This window comes from Nerophis ophidion, linkage group LG16, assembly GCF_033978795.1.
Source record: "Nerophis ophidion isolate RoL-2023_Sa linkage group LG16, RoL_Noph_v1.0, whole genome shotgun sequence".
In the NCBI taxonomy this organism is placed as follows: domain Eukaryota; kingdom Metazoa; phylum Chordata; class Actinopteri; order Syngnathiformes; family Syngnathidae; genus Nerophis; species Nerophis ophidion.
The window spans coordinates 17,579,999-17,602,451 of NC_084626.1; the positions used below are offsets into that span (position 1 = coordinate 17,579,999).

General features: G+C 40.1%; 1 protein-coding gene across 5 annotated transcripts in view; it reads right to left on the reverse strand.

The window, feature by feature from the left end:
• chd6 (chromodomain helicase DNA binding protein 6) overlaps window positions 1-22,453 on the reverse strand; it is a 117,047-nt gene that overhangs the window by 1,142 nt on the left and 93,452 nt on the right. For 3 of the 5 annotated variants that reach the window (XM_061874431.1, XM_061874432.1, XM_061874430.1), the window contains exons 34-45: window positions 21,744-21,841; window positions 20,910-21,668; window positions 20,578-20,826; window positions 20,264-20,507; window positions 10,114-11,130; window positions 9,888-10,039; window positions 5,853-6,086; window positions 4,966-5,529; window positions 2,698-2,934; window positions 2,475-2,615; window positions 805-909; window positions 1-730 (exon numbers count right to left, since the gene is read on the reverse strand). The exon at window positions 1-730 is cut by the window's left edge and continues 1,142 nt beyond it. In XM_061874431.1, coding sequence (XP_061730415.1) covers window positions 1-730; window positions 805-909; window positions 2,475-2,615; window positions 2,698-2,934; window positions 4,966-5,529; window positions 5,853-6,086; window positions 9,888-10,039; window positions 10,114-11,130; window positions 20,264-20,507; window positions 20,578-20,826; window positions 20,910-21,668; window positions 21,744-21,841 — 4,530 coding nt within the window. The remainder of the gene's footprint in view (window positions 731-804; window positions 910-2,474; window positions 2,616-2,697; window positions 2,935-4,965; window positions 5,530-5,852; window positions 6,087-9,887; window positions 10,040-10,113; window positions 11,131-20,263; window positions 20,508-20,577; window positions 20,827-20,909; window positions 21,669-21,743; window positions 21,842-22,453) is intronic. The other 2 variants (XM_061874433.1, XM_061874434.1) reach the window with 1 other exon arrangement.

The window sequence follows — 22,453 nt, forward strand, 5'->3', positions numbered from 1 at the left end:
GCGCCACAATGCCTCCGTGGGGCAGGAACATGTGGGGGTACAGGAGGCCGTGAGACATGCCAGGGATTAAGAAGGGGTTGAAGCTAAGATGGCCGCTGGGATGCCCCCTGCTGGTGGAGGTGACAACAGCGGCCGCCGTCTCTGCTTCTCCCGTTTTGTCGTCACGGCGACACTTCTTCTCACTGCCGTCCGACGGCGTAGTGAACGTGAGGCCGCCCGCCTCTGACGTGACAGGCGCAATCGTGGAGGTGACCTTTGTGGCTAACAGCGAAGAGGAGGAAGAGGAGGAGGGCGAGTGGCTGGCGTGGAGGGGAGGGGGCGTGTGCGTCATCATGGCGCCCACACCAAACAAGGCCCCGTGGGGAGGTGGGATGCCGTGCAGCATCATGGGCAACATACTCAAGCCGTTCTTGGCGTCCTCCGCCGATGTTCCCCCACCTCCGGCTGAAACCGCCGTAGGGAAAACGTGAGGGAACCCAGCCGCCATGATTCCAGAGATTGGAATTCCAGGAATACTCCCGCGCAGGTTCTGCATGGCCACCATTGAGTCCATGCTGCCGATTAACCCGCCATTCATGAAGAGCGGGGGCCCGAGGCCGGAGGGCGAGGACTCAGCCAGGAGGGGCTTGGGCATCTCGCTGCGAGGGCGGCGTCCACGTCGCCGGGAGGCGGTGTCCCTGCTGACTGGTTCCGTCAAGATCCGGGAGAACTTTCCCTCTGGAAGGAAGCCCTAGATGAGGAGAGGACAAGCATCTTAAAAATGCAGCGTGATGCCACCTTAGGAAACACATCTCCTGTACTCACAGAATGTTTGACGACATCAGACCAGTCGGGAGCCACAAAGTATTCCGAGTTAGCATCCAACCACCTGGACAGTTCTTTGATGGCTGGCGCCATGGCGCCCCCCAGCTGCGAGACAGGAACAATGGTCAAATGGCAAGACTAACTAGTTCTTTCATTACTGATTCCTTCTTTCAGTTGAAATCTTGGATTATTTTGCAATCTGCTGCCACCGAGCTGGAGGCTTGCGTATTGTTAAAACATTAATGATGCCTGTCACACATGACCCCCGTGACACCTAGCCGTGATTATGTGACAAGTCCTTGACGAGCCAAACGTGCCAGACTTTAAAGGCCTACTGAAACCCACTACCCAACACGCAGTCTGATAGTTTATATATCAATGATGAAATATTAACGTTGCAACACATGCCAATGCGGCCTTTTTAGTTTACTAAATTACCATTTTAATTTTCTCGGGAGTTTCGTCTTAGAAACGTTGTGTAATGATGACGTGTACGCAGGACGTCACGGGTTTTTAGGAAGTATGAGCGCTACGCACACACACAGCTAAACGTCGTCTGCTTTAACGGCATAATTATACAGTTTTTTGGACATCTGTGTTGCTAAATCTTTTGCAATTTGTTCAATTAATATTGGAGAAGTCACAGTAAAAAGATGGAGTTGGGAAGCTTTAGCCTTTAGCCACACAAACACAGGGTGATTCCTTGTTTAAAATTCCTGGAGGTGAAACTTTCCTAAGGATCAGAGCGCGGTCAAGCGAACATGGATCCTACCGAATGTCAACCAGCAGGTTTCGGTGAGAAAATTGGCGTTAAAAAGTCAGTTCTTACCGGAGAAAAGCTGAGCTTGTGCCGTCCATAGCTGCCGTCGACTCCCCTGAGACACTGCGCGTCAAGACACCCTTGGACCGACCCTTCCGACTATCAGGTAATATTAAACTCACTAAAACACTAGCAACACAATAGAAAGATAAGGGATTTCCCAGAATTAACCTAGTAAATGTGTCTAAAAACATCGGAATCCGTCCAATGCAATTGTGTTTTTTGGGGGGGGTTTTTCTAGTCCGTCGCTATCAGTGAAGTGAAGTGAATTAGATTTATATAGCGGTTTCCTCAAGTGACTCAAAGCGCTTTACATAGTGACACCCAATATCTAAGTTACATCTAAACCAGTGTGGGTGGCACTGGGAGCAGGTGGGTAAAGCGTCTTGCCCAAGAACACAACGGCATTAACTAGGATGGCACAAGCGGGAATCGAACCTGCAACCCTCAAGTTGCTGGCACGGGCCACTCTACCAACTGAGCTATGCCGCCCAATATCAATATCCTCAAACACAAATCTTTCATCCTCGCTCAAATTAATGGGGAAATTTTTGTTTTCTCGGTACAAATAGCACTTTTTGATGGAGGCTCCCATTAAAAAAAATGTGAATATGTGAGGAGCCATCAAACATGTGACATCATCGTCTGCGACTTCCGGTAGAGGCAGGGCTTTTCTCTTAGCACCGAAAGTTGCAAACTTTATCGTGGATGTTCTCTACTAAATCCTTTCAGCAAAAATATGGCAATATCGCGAAATGATCAAGTATGACACATAGAATGGACCTGCTATCCCCGTTTGAATAGGAAAATCTCATTTCAGTAGGCCTTTAAGTGCAAAAACCAAGCGTACCCTGCGCCCAGTGCCGCGGTGCACCACGGGAACGCGCTCATCCCCTGTTAAGGTGTTGACGTCTAGCTTGGTGGGGTCTTTGCAGCGATGCCTCCTCTGCTTGGGACGCTCCACCAGACCGTGTAAGACCCCTGCTCCCACCTAAAGAGATGCAAATGCCCTTGATGTGATATTTATGATTACTTTGTTCTATCATTCTTATCCTTCAAGGATCAACACTCACGTGAGTAAAAGGCAGTTCCAAACTGTATCCTGGTTTCTGTTTCAGCCACTCCATCAAACCTTTGCCGGATACCTCTCGCTCCATGGTCGCCGTATCTGGCTGGGGGGGCGTCTGAGTGGGCGTGGGCGTAGATGAGGAGGACGGCGTAAGTGGGGCGGCAGGGCGCTCCGAGGACGAGGGGGAGGGTGACGAGGTGGAGGAGGAGACACAGGAGTGGCTGATCACCTCCACCCGACTCTGTAGATAAATAGAAATGAAGGCAAATTATGATCAATTTTAGAACCAGAACAGACAACTACAGCAGACGAACCATTGAAATGCGTCCGCGCGGCGTAATCAAAACAATCCTTATCTACAATTCAGCTCCCTGTGCACGCTTATGCTGTAAGCACACCCAGTGGGACCTTTGCAGCGAAAGACGCTCTGAAATCCCTTCCCCATTTCCTTCAAAGATGTCTGGGATGTTTTTGACTTTGTTGGACTACAGCTCTGACAACCTCCATAGCAACCAGCGTGATGTTACTCTGCAGGATTGTGACGCCGATTGGAACAACTTCCAGGCTTATGGACACACAAAGACCCACGGACTACTAAAATACCGATACGCACACATACAGCCAACCCCCATTTTATGCCTTTGCCGCTTCAAGTTTTGTATGTCATATTATGTGCTTGTGTTTCTTGACATTTTTTGCTGGTCTCAAAATGAGACCCCCCCTAATAAAAGCTGGCAGTTGCTTTTTTTTCTCTCCATTTTCCCCCCAAGTTTTAACTTTACCGTCCTTTTTAAAGGGTCGCCAGTTGGTGGGATCCTGACAGTCTTCCTGTTCTGTCTACCCCTGTACGTCTGTCCTTTGATAGGTTGTAATAAATTAAAACAAATGTTGTTGTTTGTTGTGCAATGACAATAAAGTTATTACATTTTATAAATAAAAATTTTTTCTAATAAATGCACATCGTGGCCATTGAAATTGCACTTTTAACATGTGTGCAGTCAAACAAATAAGAAAAAAACAACAACTCCACTGTTGTACGGCACCCACACACCACTGGAAACTGATGTTCAAATTTTATGAATTTGCATTAGTTACACTCATTAGATAATTAATCAAGGCAAAAAAATATAAATTGAAGCTTTTCTCCTCATCAAATGAATCAATTTAATCAATTTATTGCTCCAGCCCTAATTTTGGTGATTCCAAATTTAGAAATGTATGAAATAAAAAGGACAAAAACGGTTTGGTTTTCTTATCAGCAAGAACGGCAAAAACTCTCTGAAGCTTTGTTCTCTTCATCTAAAATACATTTTCGAACTTAATTATCTTTTGCACAATATCCTATTTATTTTAAAACAAATACTTCAATTCAATAAATACTTCAATTCAAATTTTATAGAATGCACCTATATATAGTGTACAGGTGAAGTTCATAAAAATTGATTATTGTGCAAAGGTTTGCTTATTCCAGCAATTTTACAAAGTGGTACTGATACATGAGCTAAGCTCATAACATGCAAATTGGGATATTTCAAGCATTCCTTTGATATAATTTTAATGATTATGGCTTACAGCTTATAAAAAACCTTGAATTGAAAATATCAGAAAACGTGGGGTTTTCAAAATTGTACGCTATGATCATCAAAAGTATTACAATAAAGGCTTGACAAATCTCCCTTTGTATGTAATTAGTTCATACTACATATTAGTTTCATATTTGAAGTTGAATTGCTGACATAAATGGACTTTTGCACGATTTTCGAGTTTCACCTTTATATACACTGTTTGATGTATTTACATTCAGATACATATATTCTTGGGGCGGCATAGCTCGGTTGGTAGAGTGGCTGTGCCAGCAATTTGAGGGTTTCAGGTTCAATTCCCCACTTCCACCATCCTAGTCACTGCCATTGTGTCTTTGGGCAAGACACTTTACCCACCTGCTCCCAGTGCCACCCACACTGGTTTAAATGTAACTTAGATATTGGGTTTCATTATGTAAAGCGCTTTGAGTCCCTAGATAAAAGCTCTGTATAAATATAATTAACTTCTCTTCACTTTTAAATGTAATTTGAAAATATTATATTCTTATTTATATTAAGTTTTAATTTATTTAAATTTTTGAAATATTTTATTTGAAAAACTAATAGAGTTATCTATTTTTTATTTATTGATTATTCATCAACTATAATATAATATGTGTGTTATTATACAGTATGACCAGATATAGATAAATAGACAGATATAGTTGCAGACTTAGAGAACGGCTGACCTGTGTGGTGTCTGGTAAATGCAGCCTGGCCTTGGTGAACTCGGAATAAAGCGCCTCCACATTTCTTCTCCTGCCCCTCCTCCTCCTCAGAGAGTCGTCTCCCCTCAGACTGCCGTTGACTATTTGTCCCGTCACAGGATGGATGAGTCCGGCCTGCAGGATTCCCGCCATGTCGATTCCCGCCTGGCCCGCTAGAGGGGCTGTGATGGGAGGCGGCGGGGGCAGCTTGTGAGCGCCGCGCTGGCCCATTCCAGGCACAGTCGCACCTTCAGCGGACCCGGCGCTCGCGTCTCCCGGCGACTTGCTGAGGTCAATGGCGGCTTCCTGCCAACCATTAATTAACATGGCGCGGTGAGAGTCGCCACCGCCTGAAGAAGAGACACTGGTTGATGCTGTCTTGCCAGCTAAGACCTTAGCGGCGGCCGCCACCGCTTCATAGTCAAATGACCTCCGACCTCCGGATCGTTTGATCTCCGGGAGGTAGGGAGGGGCCACGAGTCTCTCCTGTAAGAGAGGGAGGGAGGTGAGGCGCCAAGCTCCGCGCCCGCCGCCCCGCGGCACGTACTGTCAGGGTGGACAAGGTGGGTGAGGGGTGGACAACAATGACGTTTTTGTTAAAACATACACATGACAACACACAGCCTCACCTTTATTTTTGGTTCCTTGTAAGCTTGTGAAAGCTACTAAAAACATCAACTCTCTCTCGTTTAGCACTGAGGCACATGATCTTTGATCACAGTCTGATCAAGCACCAAATCAATGGGGTAAAAATGATTTTTTACAATAGCTTAAGCTAAAGATGGCGGGCCAACGCACACGTGAACCATGACATGAGAGAACAGAGATAAACGATGGACACACATGTCATTCCTTATGTCATTGTTTACCTTGGGGAGTCTCATCAGAGTAGGGGAGATGGAAAAGGCCAGTCCTGGGTTGGCCTGCTGTATCCTGGCCTGGCCCGGCATGTTGGTCAGGAAGCCTGAGCGCTGCAAGTGTTGCTGAGCTAAGTTGCTGGCGGACAAAGAGGCCGGAGAGTCGTACTGGTCACTGGAGGAAGGCCACTTGCCCTTCAAGATGGCGTGGCAGATGCTGTCCAGGCGGTTGATGATCACACGGTCCTGCGAGAAGATGGAGGAGGAGATTGTATTGAAAGATCAGTAGTTAATATAATGTCCCATCAGCAGAATTTTCAAACCAAATTAAGCACTAGTGTAACCTTCATACATAATAATGATGCAAGTATTCCTTTTAAACGCAATAAACTGATTTCTCCTCTGTTATTTTTAACCAGTGTAATTGGGGAGGTCCGTAACTTTTGATTACCCTAAATAATTAAACAAACAGAAAAAAAATGGATTCAATCTCTGTTAGCAAAAATTGCACATTAATAAATACTAAGATCCTGTAGTGCAGTTTTTTGTTGCCATCTCATTCCAACAAATTGGGCATACTGACAAGTCCGTCCGTTGTTGCCAACCGGAAATATTTCTACACTGCACATTTGGCTTTGCAATAGGGATGTAACAATATAAAAAAATTATCTCACGGTTATTGTGACCAAAATTTTAACGGTTATTACTATCGCAGTACTGTTGAATGTGGTGAAAAAGTGCTGATACACACACTGAAATATTTTGACCTAAATATTTTTGGAAATACCGTAATTTCCGGACTATAAGCCGTTACTTTTTTCCCTCGTTCTGGTCCCTGCGGCTTATACAACGGTGCGGCTTACGGTAACCAGGGGCACGCACTACCGAGGATGCGCGAGACCGAGGCAGACATCTGGCGCCAGGTAACGAGAGCAAAACAAAGAGTAGGAGAGCATCAGCGACAGTTTGCGCGAAGGAAGTGTTCATGCAAACACCCTCAATATGGAAAACAAACGGAGAAGTGCATATGATGCTGCTTTTAAGTTAAAGGCAATCGATCTGGCTGTCAAAGAAGGAAATAGAGCTGCTGCACGTACCCTCGACATCAATGAATCAATGGTGAGACGTTGGAGACGGCAGCATGAAGACTGCACTTTTACTGCCGTGTTACAGGCGAGCACTTTGTATTACTTTGCACCGTTGTATTATTTGTACTCTGCACAAATGCTGTTCGCCATGTCAAAGATGTGAACGTTTGATTGAATGATTGAAAGATTTATTGTTAATAAATGGGACGCTTTGCGTTCCCAAACAGTCATCTCTGTCCCGACAATCCCCTCCGTGGTAACAGGAAGCCCTATATACTACGGTAGTTACACATCAAAACGCCTGCGGCTTATAGTCGGGTGCGGCTTATATATGGAGCAATCTGTATTTTCCCCTAAATTTAGCTGCTGCGGCTTATAGTCAGGTGCGCCTTATAGTCCGGAAATTACGGTACCTTAAATAAATAAACATGCTGTTAAATAGCTTACTATTTTGCATGTTTTGTGTTTCACTTACATAGTAGTCTCGCAGTCATTGTGGGTTCCTACTTTGTTCAGCGGTTCTTGAACGCATCGTGATAACACTTTTCCGTCTCGTATTCCTTGGAGTATAGAACGATTATTCTCTTCTAAGAGCACGCTGTTTATAGGTTCAATGTGCAGAATTGAATATCTTAGTTGCTCAGATAGTGATGTGTTTATATAAGTTTAGATTGGGGTATGTCGTTTTTAATGGGGAAAGATGTTATTGTTTCTTGTGGTCATGTTAGCGCTTATGCTAGCAAAGTCAAGCCAGTCGGTCCGTGAGTTTATCAAATTGTATTTTTTTTTATCATTTTAATTTAAAACCATCATTTTAATTGTCGGGGGTTTTACCTTTTTTATGATTAATACAATTTATTGTTACATCCCTACGAGCGAGTCTCTCTGCCCGTGCAGAGACAAAGATTGTTTGCGTTTGAATTTATTTCGAAAATGCATGCAAACAACATGATACATCGCACATGCATGCATACAACATGATATGTCACAATTTCCAGTTTCTCTATTCAACATGTTCAAAAAGGAGTAGGAAGAAGCAGACCTTATTTAATCCTACCCCTTTTCTTTTACATAACAGTTGCTAAAACGTTAGTTCCCTTCCTGTTCTCAGTTTATTCACAATGTACTACATAAGTAATCACAATAAAAATAAATAAATAATACTCGATGAAGTAAGCTACGTTTCATATGGTGAGATGAGTGAGATTATTTTGAAAAAATGAACAGATGGATGGATAAAATTAATTCATACTTGCCAACCTTGAGACCTCCGATTTCAGGAGGTGGGGGCGTGGTTAAGAGGGGAGGAGTATAATTCCCTCTAGATTCACCAAGTCAAGTATTTCATATATATATATATATATATATATATATATATATATATATATATATATATATATATATATATATATATATATATATACACATATATACATACATATATATATATATACATATATACATACATATACATACATATATATATATACATATATATATATATATATATATATATATATACATATATATATATATATACATATATATATATATACATATACACATACATATATATAAATATATATAAAAAGAAAATAAATACTTGAATTTCAGTGTTCATTTATTTACACATTTACACACACATACCACTCATCTACTCATTGTTGAGTTAAGGGTTGATATGTCTATCCTTGTTTTGCTAACCATATGCATATACAGTAGAAGGCAGTATTGTCCTGTTTAAGAGTGTCACAACATTGCTGTTTAGGCAGACAAACTGCTTTACGGTAGACGAAAACGGACTGCTGTTGTTGTGTGTTGTTTTACCGCGCTGGGAGGACGTTAATGAAACTGCCTAACAATAAACCCACATAAGAAACCAAGAACTCGCCCTCGATCATTCTACAGTTATAACGTCATTGGGCAGACACGCTCTTTACACACCTCACTCAGGTCCGCATGAAGCTGGGGGGGGCGTGACCTCTAGCGCTGCCTGAATTTCGGGAGATTTTCGGGAAAAAATTTGTCCCGGGAGGTTTTTGGGAGAGGCACTGAATTTTGGGAGTCTCCCGGAAAATCTGGGAGGGTTGGCAAGTATGTGGTTCTTCTTCTTTGTACTTTGTAAACGCTTAATGTTTGAAGAGTTTCTTGAAGTGGATCATGTTAGTACATTGTTTGATTGCTTTTGTTTAATCCATTCCATAATTTAATTCCACATACAGATATACTGAAGGTCTTAAGTATTGTACATGCATACAAATGTTTTAAATAATATTTTTCTCCAAGATTATATTTCTCCTCTTTTTTTGAGAATAATTGTTGTATATTGTATCAGATTTTGCCTTATGTATTATTTTAGCTGTTTGCAAATTTAATTTGTTGTGGAATTTCAAGTTTTTTTGATTCAATAAATAAAGGGTTTGTATGTTCTCTATATCTAACATTATGTATTATTCTAACTCATCTTTTTTGTAACACCGTTAATGAATGAAGTGTACTTTTGTAGTTAATTCCCCATATTTCTACACAGTAACTCAGATATGGTAACACTAGCGAGCAGTAGAGAATATGAAGGGATTATTGGTCTAGAAGATGTTTTGCTTTATTCATTATTGACGTGTTTCTTGCTACCTTATGTTGTATGTTTTTTACATGAGATTTCCAGTTAAATTTATTGGATTGTGGATGATTGACATGAGGATTTACTATGTTCATTTACATCTGCTATTGAATAAAAGCGTGTAGGTGCCAGAAGCGATGCACATAGTGAACCCTTTTTTACCAATGTTTGAAAAGAAAAGGGGAAAAAAACAAAAACACACACACATGGCAATTCATCGATGACGGCAAAGTCATTGAGTATATTTTCATTTATCGTTAGATTATTTGATCGGCCCAGGCGTAAGTAGGAGTACTAATTAACGTTCCAGCGGTGTAGCTGATAAAATGAAATAGCTACCTTAGGCCAATCGGAGTACGAGTAAAGAGCTTTCTCCTGTAAGAGCTGGGCGATGGTGGGCTCCCTGATGTCATTAAGGCTGTCAGGGAGCTCACATGTAGAAAAAGGAGCAGTGATCCTGGGACTTCCTGCAAAGTCTTCCACCCCCGGCACTGGAAGATATGACAGGATCATCCTCAGCGATAATCATAACTTTTAACATAATTTTGCCATAATTTTTTCTTACCTGGTGAGTTGGACCTCTCCTCTTTCACCTGGCCTTTCACCTCTAGCGTCTCGGATGCTTCTACCAGCTCGTCGACCTGCTCCAGCTTCGACGTCGGTTCCGTGCTGTCGGCCTCTAAAACTTCCTGCCCGGTCTCAGCTTTCCCGGTGGGTGGGGCGCTGAACTCCAACGGCTCTGACTCAGGTTTGACCTCGCAGATGTCCAGCTTTGTCTCGGTCGTCAACAAAAGAGCTTCCTGTTTAATGGCGGAGCTCTCTGTCTTGATGGAAAAGGACTCAAGAGTTTCTGCTTTGAGAGGTGGATCTAACCTCTCAGCTTTAATTTCAACATCTTCAGGCTCAACCAAACTCATTTGAGGGAAAATACCTTCATCTTCTGTCTTGGTCTCCTCCAGTTTGACTTGGAGCTGCTGGTCTTTCTCCGCATTGTGGATTTCTGACCGAGTGGAGCATTGGTTAGCGGCAGGCAGAAGAGAATCATTGTCACTTTGGTCCAATTTGCTATTCTGTCTGCAGTCCTCAGATAAGTTCTGATATTCATCGCTAAAATTCTGAACCTCTTCCACCTTGACTCCAGCACCATCTATCAAGGAATACTGATCCATGTGACTCCGGGAGATCTTGTCCACTTGATCTGTAGGATCTCTGTTCACCAGCGGACCATTGTCACTGGAGCCTTCTGCCATCCCTTCATCTTGGAGGAACTCTCCAGGTTCGTCCGCCATCAAGACTTCAGAGTCGATAGAGTTTGCCATTGTCTCCTCCTCTTCAGTGGTCTGGTACAACATTAATGTGTCCACCTCCTCAATAGGACACATGAGACGCCTTTCGTGGTCCAGCTTTCCAAGATAAGGGAGAACATTGCCGTCATTATTCTCGCCCCGCTCAAAGTTCTGCTGGAGGTTTTGACACACTTGGATCGCATCCTCCTGTTCTCTCAAAGCAGGTTCTGGGTCAGCCATGTCCATGTTTGGCAAAACAGTAGGTAGACTCATAGATCCCAAACGTTGTTTCACACCTGAGAGCATGAATGGCGTACGTAAACAACAATTTGTTAACAGAAAAGACAACAATGTTGTATTTATCTGTTAATCATAATATGTTCACCTTAGTTGTACTCCTTTACTTATGTCATTTGTTTCAATAACTGTATTGTTTCAACAAACTATTACACATTTTTATCCCTCTCTTTGCTTATTACAAAATGTTTAGGCTACACATAGGAAGTAAACTGATTATTAGTAATTACTGAGCCATGAAAAAGTTAAGTTCCAGTTTTTTCCGAAAATGCATACGATACAATGTAATGCATCACATATTTCCAGTTCATTACAGCATGTCCGAAAAGGAGTAGGAAGAAGCAAAGCTTATTTAATCCTACCCTTTTCATAGCAATTGTATTCCATTTCCCTTGTTTTATGTTTGTAACAGAACAGTGAATAAATTAAAAAATGAATAAATATACCAAAGGTAAGTAAACAAATATCGAATGCATTAGTAATCATTATCTCATGTATTGTTTTTAAAAGAAGGTTCAGTATGTTCATCATAATTGTTTTCTTTGTACTTTGTGAACACTTGTAGTTTGAACAGTCTCTTAAACTGAATCATATTGGTGCTTTGTTTGATTTCCTTGTTTAATCAATTTCCATAATTTAAACCCACATACAAATATGCTAAAGGTTTTAAGTGTTGTATTTGGAAACAAATGTTTTCATTTAGATTTTCCTCTAAGGTTATATTTCTCCTCTGTTGTTGTACATTATTGTGGAGCAGGTTATAGTTTGTTTTGAACATAATTCTTTGAAATTCAATATTTTTGATTCAAAAAATAAAGTGTTTGTATGCTCTCTATATCCAACATTATGTACTATTCTAATTGATGTTTTTTGTAACACCGTTAGTGAATGAAGTGCATGTTTGTAGTTGTTTCCCCATATTTATACGCAATAACTCAGATATGGTAACACTAGCAAGAATATGGAGTGATTTTCGGTCCAGAATATATTTAGCTTTATTCATTATTGACATGTTTCTTGTTACGTTATGTTGTATATTTTTAACATGAGTTTCCAGTTAATTTTTTCATCTACTATTACACTCAAAAATGTGTTTTCTTTTATCCTTTAAATATCTACTCGGTCTATTTGTATTTGTGTTCGACTTTCCCTTCTAGTATTACATAACAGCCTTATTTTAGTTTTACTGAGATTCAAAGAGTTTTTGTCAAACCATCTTTTTAATTTGTTCATTTCTTCAGTTAATATTTGTATTAGCTTCTGTGTGTTCTCTTCTGAACAAAACACAGGTGTATCATCGTAAATAATAGTCCTTTGTAACTTTACAAATGTGATTTATATAAAGATTGAACAATTTTGGTCCTAGTATTGATCCCTGAGCTGCACCACAAGATATTTTCAGCTCTGTAGACGTGTGTTTGCCTAGCTTCACGTATTGCTTCCTGTTGGATAAGTAGCTTCTTACTCAGTTCAAAACCAACCCTCTTATTCCATACAATTCTAATTTGTTTATTAAGATATTATGATTGTGTTAAATGCTTTTGTTTAGTCCATAAACACTGTAGCAGCACATTTTTTGCTATGTTGGCTCTGTATTGTATTAGTTGTCTGAGTGTTTAATTTTTATTTGTGAATGTGTCCAATTTTTCAATAATTTTAGGAGATTGTGGAAGTACAGAAACAGGTTTGTAGTTTCTAAACTGGTGTTTGTCTCCAGTCTTATAAATTGGTAAGACTTGTCATTTTCATTTTATCTGGGAATTTGTTTGTTTGAAATGATAGGGTGCTTAAATACATTCAAGATTCTGAAATTTCTTCAATAACCTTTTTCATCGTTTCCATTTCAATTCAGTGTTGTATTAAAATTTTTCACAATATTGATTGAGGAACTGCGAGTGGGGATTTATGCCTGCAGTGTCATTCGAGTCCTCAACTGACTCAGGTTCGGGAAGCTTTTTCTCCGGATTTCATCAATGTTCACAAAGTACTTATTGAAGGTTTCAACTACTTTGTTCAAATTGTCCTCTTTTGCATTTCCACCTGAGAAGTATTTAGGCTAATCTTTCTCAGCACCATTGTTAATAATGCTATTTAAGATGCCCCATGTTGCTCTCATATTGTTTTTGTTCCGGTCCAATAAGTGACTGTAAAAAAAATTCCTACGTTTTTGTAGTATGCTAGTTAGCTTATTCTTATAGGTTTTGTACTTGTTTTCTGCGTCTGTAGATCTTTGTGTTATAAATATTTTATACAATTTATTCTTCTTGTTGCAAGCATTTTTCAGTCTTTTTGTCATCCATGGTTGATTGTTTTTCTTTTGGTTCTTACAAAGTTTTTTAAATGGACAATGTTTGTCATAAAGCATCTCAAAAGTATTTTTAAAACATCACCAAATGCATCATCTACATCATTTTCACTGTAGACACTGTCCCAACTTTAATCCCCCAGATCATACTTGAAAGCTGGCATACCTTGTTCTGTGCATATTCTTCGAAATGTCCTTTTGTCATCAATGTTCCTCTTTTTGTAGTTTCCTTCATAGATTATGTAAACTTGCAGATGATCGCTGATGTCGGATATTAGTTAAAGTTAAAGTACCAATGATTGTCACACACACACTAGGTGTGGCGAAATTATTCTCTAAATTTGACCAATCACCCTTGATCACCCCCTGGGAGGTGAGGGAAGCAGTGGGCAGCAGCGGTGCCGCGCCCGGGAATCATTTTTGGTGATTCAACCCGCAATTCCAACCCTTGATGCTGAGTGCCAAACAGGCAGGTAATGGGTCCCAATTTTATAGTCTTTGGTATGACTCAGATTTTTATTTATTTATTTTTAATGTTAACAGACGACTTGTGGTATTAACAAAATCACTGGTAAAATATTATCAATAAGTGTGGAGCTGAGTTCGGAGATTTTGCTTGGCCTTGTGATGTTTGGATATAAACTCAGGCTATACACTTAGTCTATAACAGACCTGGGCAAATTAAGGCCCAGGGGCCACATGCGGCCCGTTAAGCTTTTCAATCTGGCCCGCCGGACATCCTCAAATATATTTTGGTGATCTTTAAGATGTAAACTGTAGCTGCCATTATGATGTGCAGTGATGTTTTGTAATGACTGTAAGTCTTCAACTATACAAAGCATTTCAATGGTTGGAATCTGCGCTTATGGATGATATACCAGTCACTATGGTAATCTCGATAGTTATTATGGTAATCTCGTCACAGCAGCTCAGACGAGGCACCAAGCAGTGTGGGCGGGAAGCGTTTCCACAGACGTGGAAGCGTTTCCACAGACGCGGAAGGGGCTTTTCACAACAAAGTTCTAAATCTTAGTGATATATCAGATGTTTCAGATTGTAGGGGGGTTTATTTTGTACCCTTCGTTCATATTTCACTGTTTGTTGAATTTTTGTTGCGTTTCACTTTATTGTAAAATATTTCAATCGAAAGGGAGTGTGACATTCATAGTTTGCCAATATTCAGTGTTTTATCGTTTATAGAAAAATGTAAAATTCCATTATGTTTTTTAAGGCGGTCTGTCATAACGTTTTTAGGATTCAATTAGACATTATTGTGAAGTTTTGTATTAGTGTCCCAAAAGATAGATATACCGGCCCCCAGACACATTTTTTTCTGTAAATGTGGCCCCCGAGTCAAAATAATTGCCCAGGCCTGGTCTATAAAGTCATTTATGGACTTTTTTTTTAGGGTTCAATGTTGAAGTCTTCACATAACAAATTTATTTCAGTAAAAGATCCCAAACACTGTTTCACACCTGGGAGAATAAATGGCATATGTATAGGGGTATGATTGGGAGTGGTCCAAAAACGTACTCATAATTAAATCGCTGTTTTTCTTTAATGCCGATCGATTAGCGTAATAATTTTCAGGAATTGGTAAAAAAATAAATAAATAAAAAAGTTCACTTTTTTTTGAAGAATCAATTTTAGGATTACCAGTAACAACATTAAATAACCATGATTGATATAATTATTGATTCTGTAGCTTTTATTAATTTTGGTTTTTCCTTTAATTTGCTGTTGTATTTTAAATAAGTATTTTATTTGTATGTATTTTCAATTGCTTTAAAAAATTAGTACATTTTAGTATTATAGAGTAGGATTGGGTTGGAGATGGGGTTGATCTTATTTATCAGATTGATACAAATGTGATATTTATATATACAATTTTAAAAATGTATTTTTAAAAATATATTTTTTAGGCCAATACTGCGCGTTTAAGTACCGTAGTACGTCAGCAGTCAAGAGGAGCTTTTGTAACTTGCAAACTGTTTTAAAAAAGGTTTTCTTATAATTTTTATATAATTTTTTTTTTATTATGGGAAACGAACTGAATCGAGAATACATTCTGAATCGAATCGTCAACCCAATAATTGTAATCGAAACATAATGTGCGTAGGATTGGGTTGGAGATGGGGTTGATCTTATTTATCAGATTGATACAAATTATGTGATATTTATATATATAATTTTTAAAATGTATTTTTAAAAATATGTTTTTTAGGCCGATACTGCGTGTTTAAGTACCGTAGTACGTCAGCAGTCAAGAGGAGCTTTTGTAACTTACAAACTGTTTTAAAAAAGGTTTTCTTATCATTTTTATATAAAAAAATTGTATTATGGGAAACGAACTGAATCGAGAATACATTCAGAATTGAATCGTCAACCCAATAATTGTAATCGAAACATAATGTGCCCAAAGATTCCCACCTCTACGCAGGATTAAACAAGGTCTGCTTCTTTGTACTCCTTTTCAGACATTTGAACTGTGCAATTGTAATCATTTGATACTTCAATGTAATTCTGTGTTTCCTGTTTCAAATAAACTAAACCAGGGGTTGTCAAACGGTTTTCATTAAGTACCACCTCAGAAAAAACTTGGCGCTCAAAGCACCACCATAATGACCAACATTAAAATGCAATAAAGTAGTAGGCCGAAGTATTCATTAAAAACAAGTATATTTAATATTTATGGCCACTGTTAAACTACAAGCAGTTTGAACTATAAAACTGTGTTTGAATATAGGAAAAAATTAAACGCTGTACTTTAATCAAGTGATTATTTGGCATACTCGTAGATGAAACCCTCGTACCATTAGTCGTATATGTACAACAATTCGATCTTAGGGCGGTCAATTGATCGCAACTGGACTGTTCGGTTTGTCTTAGAGGTGGGACTAGATCTGACCAATCTAAATCTATAAGCACAAACTGATGAAGCCTACTGTGATGAGCGGCGAAACATTTTCTAAGACAAACCAAACAGTCCAGTTGCGATCGATTGAATGCCCTGAGGTGACAATGACCTGGATGAATGAGGACATTCATAGACACGTACAGTGGGGCAAAAAGTATTTAGTCAGCCACCGTTTGTGCAAGTTCTCCCACTTAAAATGATGACAGAGGTCTGTAATTTTCATCATAGGTACACTTCAACTGTGAGAGACAGAATGTGAAAAAAATCCTGGATTCACACACACACCCATACAAGGCCAGAGACGGACAGAGACTAAAAAGAGAGAGAAAGAGAAGGGGAAAAAAAAAGATAATATTAATAAATAAAAGGGAGATTTTTCCTCATCTGCGTTTGGACATAAGTCAAGAGAGTTGACATACAGTAAGAAGGGACTCCATGAACTTTCAAACATTGGAGCAGAGCCATTTAGTGAAAACCTAAGTTTTTCCAGTTTTAAATTGTAGAAAACCTCTCTAATCCAACGGCCGTGTAATGGGGGGTGAGCCAGCTTCCAATTGAACAAGATCAGTCGCCTGGCCAGCAAGGTCGTAAAAGCCACAGCGCGTTTTAGTGGTACAGGGCACGTGTTATCAGGGCATATGCCGAAAATGTCTGATAATGCGTTGGACGGAAAGTTTTGACTGTATGCCTTTCCGATAGTGTCAAAAGGAACATCATTTAGAGCAGGACCAGAATATATGGACATGATCAGCCGGAGATTGTTTGCATCTATTACAGGTATAGCTAACAGTGGGGTACATTTTGGACAGTTTTGAATTAGTGTAGTGAATTTTATGGATTACTTTGCATTGGATGAGACTATGACAGGCACATATCGAGGAGTGGACCAATTTCAGGGCAGAGTTCCAGAGTTGATCAGATATGTTGGTGTTAAGATCGCTCTCCCACGAGGCTCTTATTAATGATAAGGAGTTTGGAGCAACTGAGCTTAAGGAGGTTTATATCACGGAGATACATTTTTTATGATTTGGGCTCAGAGATAACAATGTATCTTTAAGAGTTTACGGGGGACGATTTGGAAAGTGTGGGAAATGCTTCTTTACGAAGTCCCTCAGATGACAAAAACTAAAAAGGTAGTTGTTTGGCGTGTTGAATAATAATTTAAATACATTTCCTTCAATGAGAGTTGCGTCAGCCTTTGATAGTAGGTTCATATAGCTAATATAGACATTTACATCATATGTTGCCTTCAATATATCACTTATATAAGGCTATTAATTTTTTGCGGGATCACAGATATTTTTTTCATTTTTAGTCCAATAAGGCTCAATCAACATTTGGGGTTACAGACCCCTGTAATAAAGCAAACATAAAGACTATGGACTGTTTTTTATATCTTTGCGGGAGAGTAAACTTGTTTTGCGTTTCAGGCCACTCGTCTGCAGAAGTTCCCTCAAATTGAAGGTAAAAAACACACTGGAATTTACATTGTAGGAATTTTAAAGAATTCATTTGTAAATCACGGTGGAAAATAAGTATTTGGTCAACTATTCAAAGCTCTCACTGATGGAAGGAGGTTTTGGCTCAAAATCTCACGATACATGGCCCCATTCATTATTTCCTTAACACGGATCAATCGTCCTGTCCCCTTAGCAGAAAAACAGCCCCAAAGCATGATGTTTCCATCCCCATGCTTCACAGTAGGCGTGGTGTTCTTGGGATGCAACTCAGTATTCTTCTTCATTCAAATCCAAACACAACGAGTTGAGTTTATACCAAAATGGATACATGGATGATACAGCAGAGGATTGGGAGGATGTCTTGTGGTCAGATGAAACCAAAATAGAACGTTTTGGTATAAACTCAACTCGTCGTGTTTGGAAGAAGAAGAATACCAAGTTGCATCCCAAGAACACTACACCTACTGTGAAGCATGGGGGTGGAAACATCATGCTTTGGGCTGTTTTTCTGCTAAGGGGACAGGACGATTGATCCGTGTTAAGAAAAGAATGAATGGGGCCATGTATTGTGAGATTTTGAGCCAAAACCTCCTTCCATCAGTGAGAGCTTTGAATGGTTGACCAAATACTTATTTTCCACCATAATTTACAAATTATCTAAAATTCCTACAATGTGAATTCCTGGATTTTATTTTCCTATTTTGTCTCTCACAGTTGAAGTGTACCTATGATAAAAATTACAGACCTCTGTCATCATTTTAAGTGGGAGAACTTGTACAATCGGTGGCTGACTAAATACTTTTTTGCCCCACTGTACCACGATTTGAGAATCACTGAACTAAACCACTGCCAACACTTCTGTGTTCACAGTAGTGCAAAAACGCTGTATTATGTAACACAAAATACATAACAAACCAAAAAGGTCTATTGTGATACTAAAATAAGTGTTTGTGTTTTCAGGCTCCAAAAAGACAAAGGGCCCCTAAGACTGGAGTAACATAATGGTACTGCTTCCTAATCATAAAATATAAAAAACTCAGAAAGTGCAGACAGGTCTGAGGCCCTATCTCCAAATAGTAAATAACCCTTAAGATAATCCTGAATCCAGATGTTGATCTGGATCAGCCCCAAAATATAATCATTTATTGTTCTGAGATTTTTTGAAAGTTTTATCAAAATCCACGCATACATTTTTGACCTGTTGCCAACGAACAAAAAACCCCCAAAAAATGTCTTGGAGGAGGTAATTTAACAAAGGATAAATTAAACTGTTGTCTTTCTTTTTTATTTTGTTTTGTTTGCCTGTCGCATCCAAATAGGCTGCAAGACGATTCACTCTTTACAACGGTGTCAGAAGCTGGGCGTGTCTGTTCAATAGCGGAATTAAATAGAGTGAAGCCTCTTGTCAGTCATTCACTCTCTTTGTCTCTGTGAGTGGAGGCAGGTTCTCGAGATTAGTGTTTCTTAATTAACCATAGAGCCAGGGCCCACTGGTGGGCTACCCAAAAATATCTGTGGTCAATATGGGCCACAGCGATACTCAGTTGTAATACACTTTTCCACCACTTGTGGCAGTAATGACAATACCAAACAAACAGAAGGAGTCTGGAGCTAAATTTACAGAGAAGTTTCTTAAGTGCAAAAACCATGACTAAAGTGGTGGAACTCTATTTTCATTTACACTTTAATTTTATTGACAGTTGAGTCGAGAAACATTTTCTTTACTAGTTTATTTTAGTACAACATTGTAAGTAAATTAATATTTTGTCAGTTATTTATGAGTCCCTTTCTTATTTAATATATTTGGTTCGTACTTATTTTTCAAATTTGCGTAACCTATGCTGTTGGTTTATGTGCTTGATAAATGATATTTGTGTTTAACAAATGGTTTCACAACATTTCAAAAGGTTGAAAACTGTAAGTAAGTTAGATATCATTTTTTTTAATGTGATTAAAATCAAGAATAAGATTATTATTTCAGTGTTAATGTTTGAGTGGGTCCCGGGCTCCTCTATAGTGGAAAAGTTGAGCCCGAGGTCAAAAAGTAAAACAAAAACCCTGCTTTAAAATACACACACAAACATAGCTTCATAAAGTAAACGTTAGTGAATGTAGTAGAAATTATTCAGATCACAGCCAAAATCTAATCACTTGTTCCTTATCCCATTTCACATTATTATATGTTATTAAAATATATTATTATTATATGTGAGTATGTGCATTTTATTGTATTTTTATAACGTCTGATGTTGGTGTTTTCTAACTTTCATGCACCTGGTTTTTAATGGATTTTGTTGTACGGCCATTTACCTGTCGGGGACTGTAAATGGAAATAAAAATGGAAAGACTACAATCTGGCACGTTTACAGTACATTACATTTATGTGCTTTGTCCCACATAATAAACATAGATAACGTATTCTAATCTTTATGTTGTTAATTAACTGATACCTTGATCTGATTCTTCCTCTTCAAGAATTTGTTCTTTTTCCCGGATGTCCTTTTCTTTCTTGGTGTCAAGTTTGAAGCCGACTCCTCCCTCTTGACCGTCCCCCTCCTCCACAGAAAGCTCGCCCTCAGGCTCATGATCACTGATGTCAGGTAGAGAGAGCGGGGTAGGAGGGATATAGGCTGGCAACGGGCTTGCTGTCAAATCGTTCTGATCCACTCCAGGTTCTTCACTCACGCCGATGTCCTAGTGGAGTAAGAAAACAAGACACAGTCAAGTCAATAGGAGTGCACGCCAACCAGCGTGTCACACAAACCTTGAAGAGCATGTAGCTGGAAGATTCCACAGAGTCTGCAGCTGAGGGGTGAGAGGGTGAGGATGAGGGAGGGAGGCCCAAACAATCTTCCAGTGTTCCACCACTGTCCCCTCCCTCATCTGCCCTAGGAGCCTCCTCGTCCTCCTCCTCCAGGAATCCTGTCTCCAGGGCAGACGGACCGAGGATGGGGTCGGATTCGTTGAACATATGGTGAGCTGGACTGGAGTGATCCGTCCCATCCCAGGGAGCCTGCATCCATTTGGAATGATTCAACGGCATGCCATTTAAAGATATCGACAGAAAAGCATGCAGCTACGAGTAAGCATTAATACCTGCAACTGGCCCAGTTCCACTGACGGTGCCAACAGCCCCGTTTCTTCGGATGAGCCTTGCTCACCAACCAGCACGTCACTCCTCAATTTGGAGTGAAGGTCCGCTCCTCCCACTCCATAGGAGTTGAGCATGCTTTGACCCCCTGTGGCCGAGTTGAAAGGGAAACCATTGAGAGCGTCTTTGGAAGCTTTCCCTCCATGCAGAGCATCTGCTGCCATGGTGTCGTGCTGCAGTGAGCCCAGATCCAGGCTCTCATCCAAAGGAGGACAGTCGAGGAAATCTCCGCGAGAACCCGAAACTATTCCCAGGCCTGGCGAGGCCGCCTCGTGGATGTCCAATGACGGTGGAGGAGGATGGAGGTGAGCTGAAGAGGAGGAGGAGGTGGAAGAGGGAGCTGACGGAGGCGCAGGGTGATGCTGGTGTGGATATTCCGGAGGCTGAGGGGAGTGGCGACCGAGTATGGAATCATAGTGGCAATAGTGTGGCGTGGGCAGCTGCTGCGATGATGATATGGCGGGATGGTGGTGATGACTTTGAGGGACAAGATGGGAAGATCGCCCCCTAACATAGTTCCTGTGTGCCTCTAGAAAGCTCAGCTGGGGTTCATTGAGGATGTAGAAGTCTGTGCGGCTCAAGCCATGGCGGGCTGCGCCTATGAGGAGATCCCGGTCGTGTTTGCCAGATTCCCACCAAACTGGAAGGTAGAGGGAAGGTCGGCACAGCTGGAGACGGGCCGAGAGTAATGGGTGGCGGAGAACCTGCAAAGATAAAACATGCCTTTCAGTGCAATTCCACTTCCCAGCGAGATGCACGTGTCCACAAAGTTATTTCACCTGCTCTCGGATCTTGCGAAGCAGCTCAATGCGGTATAAAGTTCGTGCTGCTCTCTCTTCTGTCAGCGGCTCCACCACCACTGTGGGATCCACCAAACCTAAACAGTACACAAAAGACACGGGGGACATCAGCAAGACACTGATGGCTTGAAGTTTATTTCAAGCCCCATTAAAAATCAGTTTCTCCAGGAATGATTACTGCGCCCTAAAAAAAATGTGTGAGTTTGTCCTAGCTTTTTCAGAAAGTTTTTTTAAGCAAATTTTTTTAAATAACATTGAAACAACTTGTGATTTCTGAATTTGTCATCAAATGTTTGTTATTTGTAATTTCAAACTCAAAGGGATTAAAAAAGGAAAACAAATCCTGTATTGATGTTTAGCCTTTTATTTTTTTAATTAAACAGACTTAAAAGTAGACACTATATGGCAGTAAAAGCACATACTCAGATCTCTTTGTCAAATGACTCTACTGTTATAATTTATAATAACTAATAATAGTGATTTCAGCTACAATCGTAGCTGAGATAGACGCCAGCGGCCCCCCGCGACCCCAAAGGGAATAAGGGGTAGAAAATGGATGGATGGATAATAGTGATATTTAATTATAATTACAGAAATAAACAACATCAAAAAGCTTTCTTATCGTCCACAAGTTGCAGCCATTCTCTGTGTATGTTTTACTCTTGAAAAGTGTTTGTCCATCTTAAACA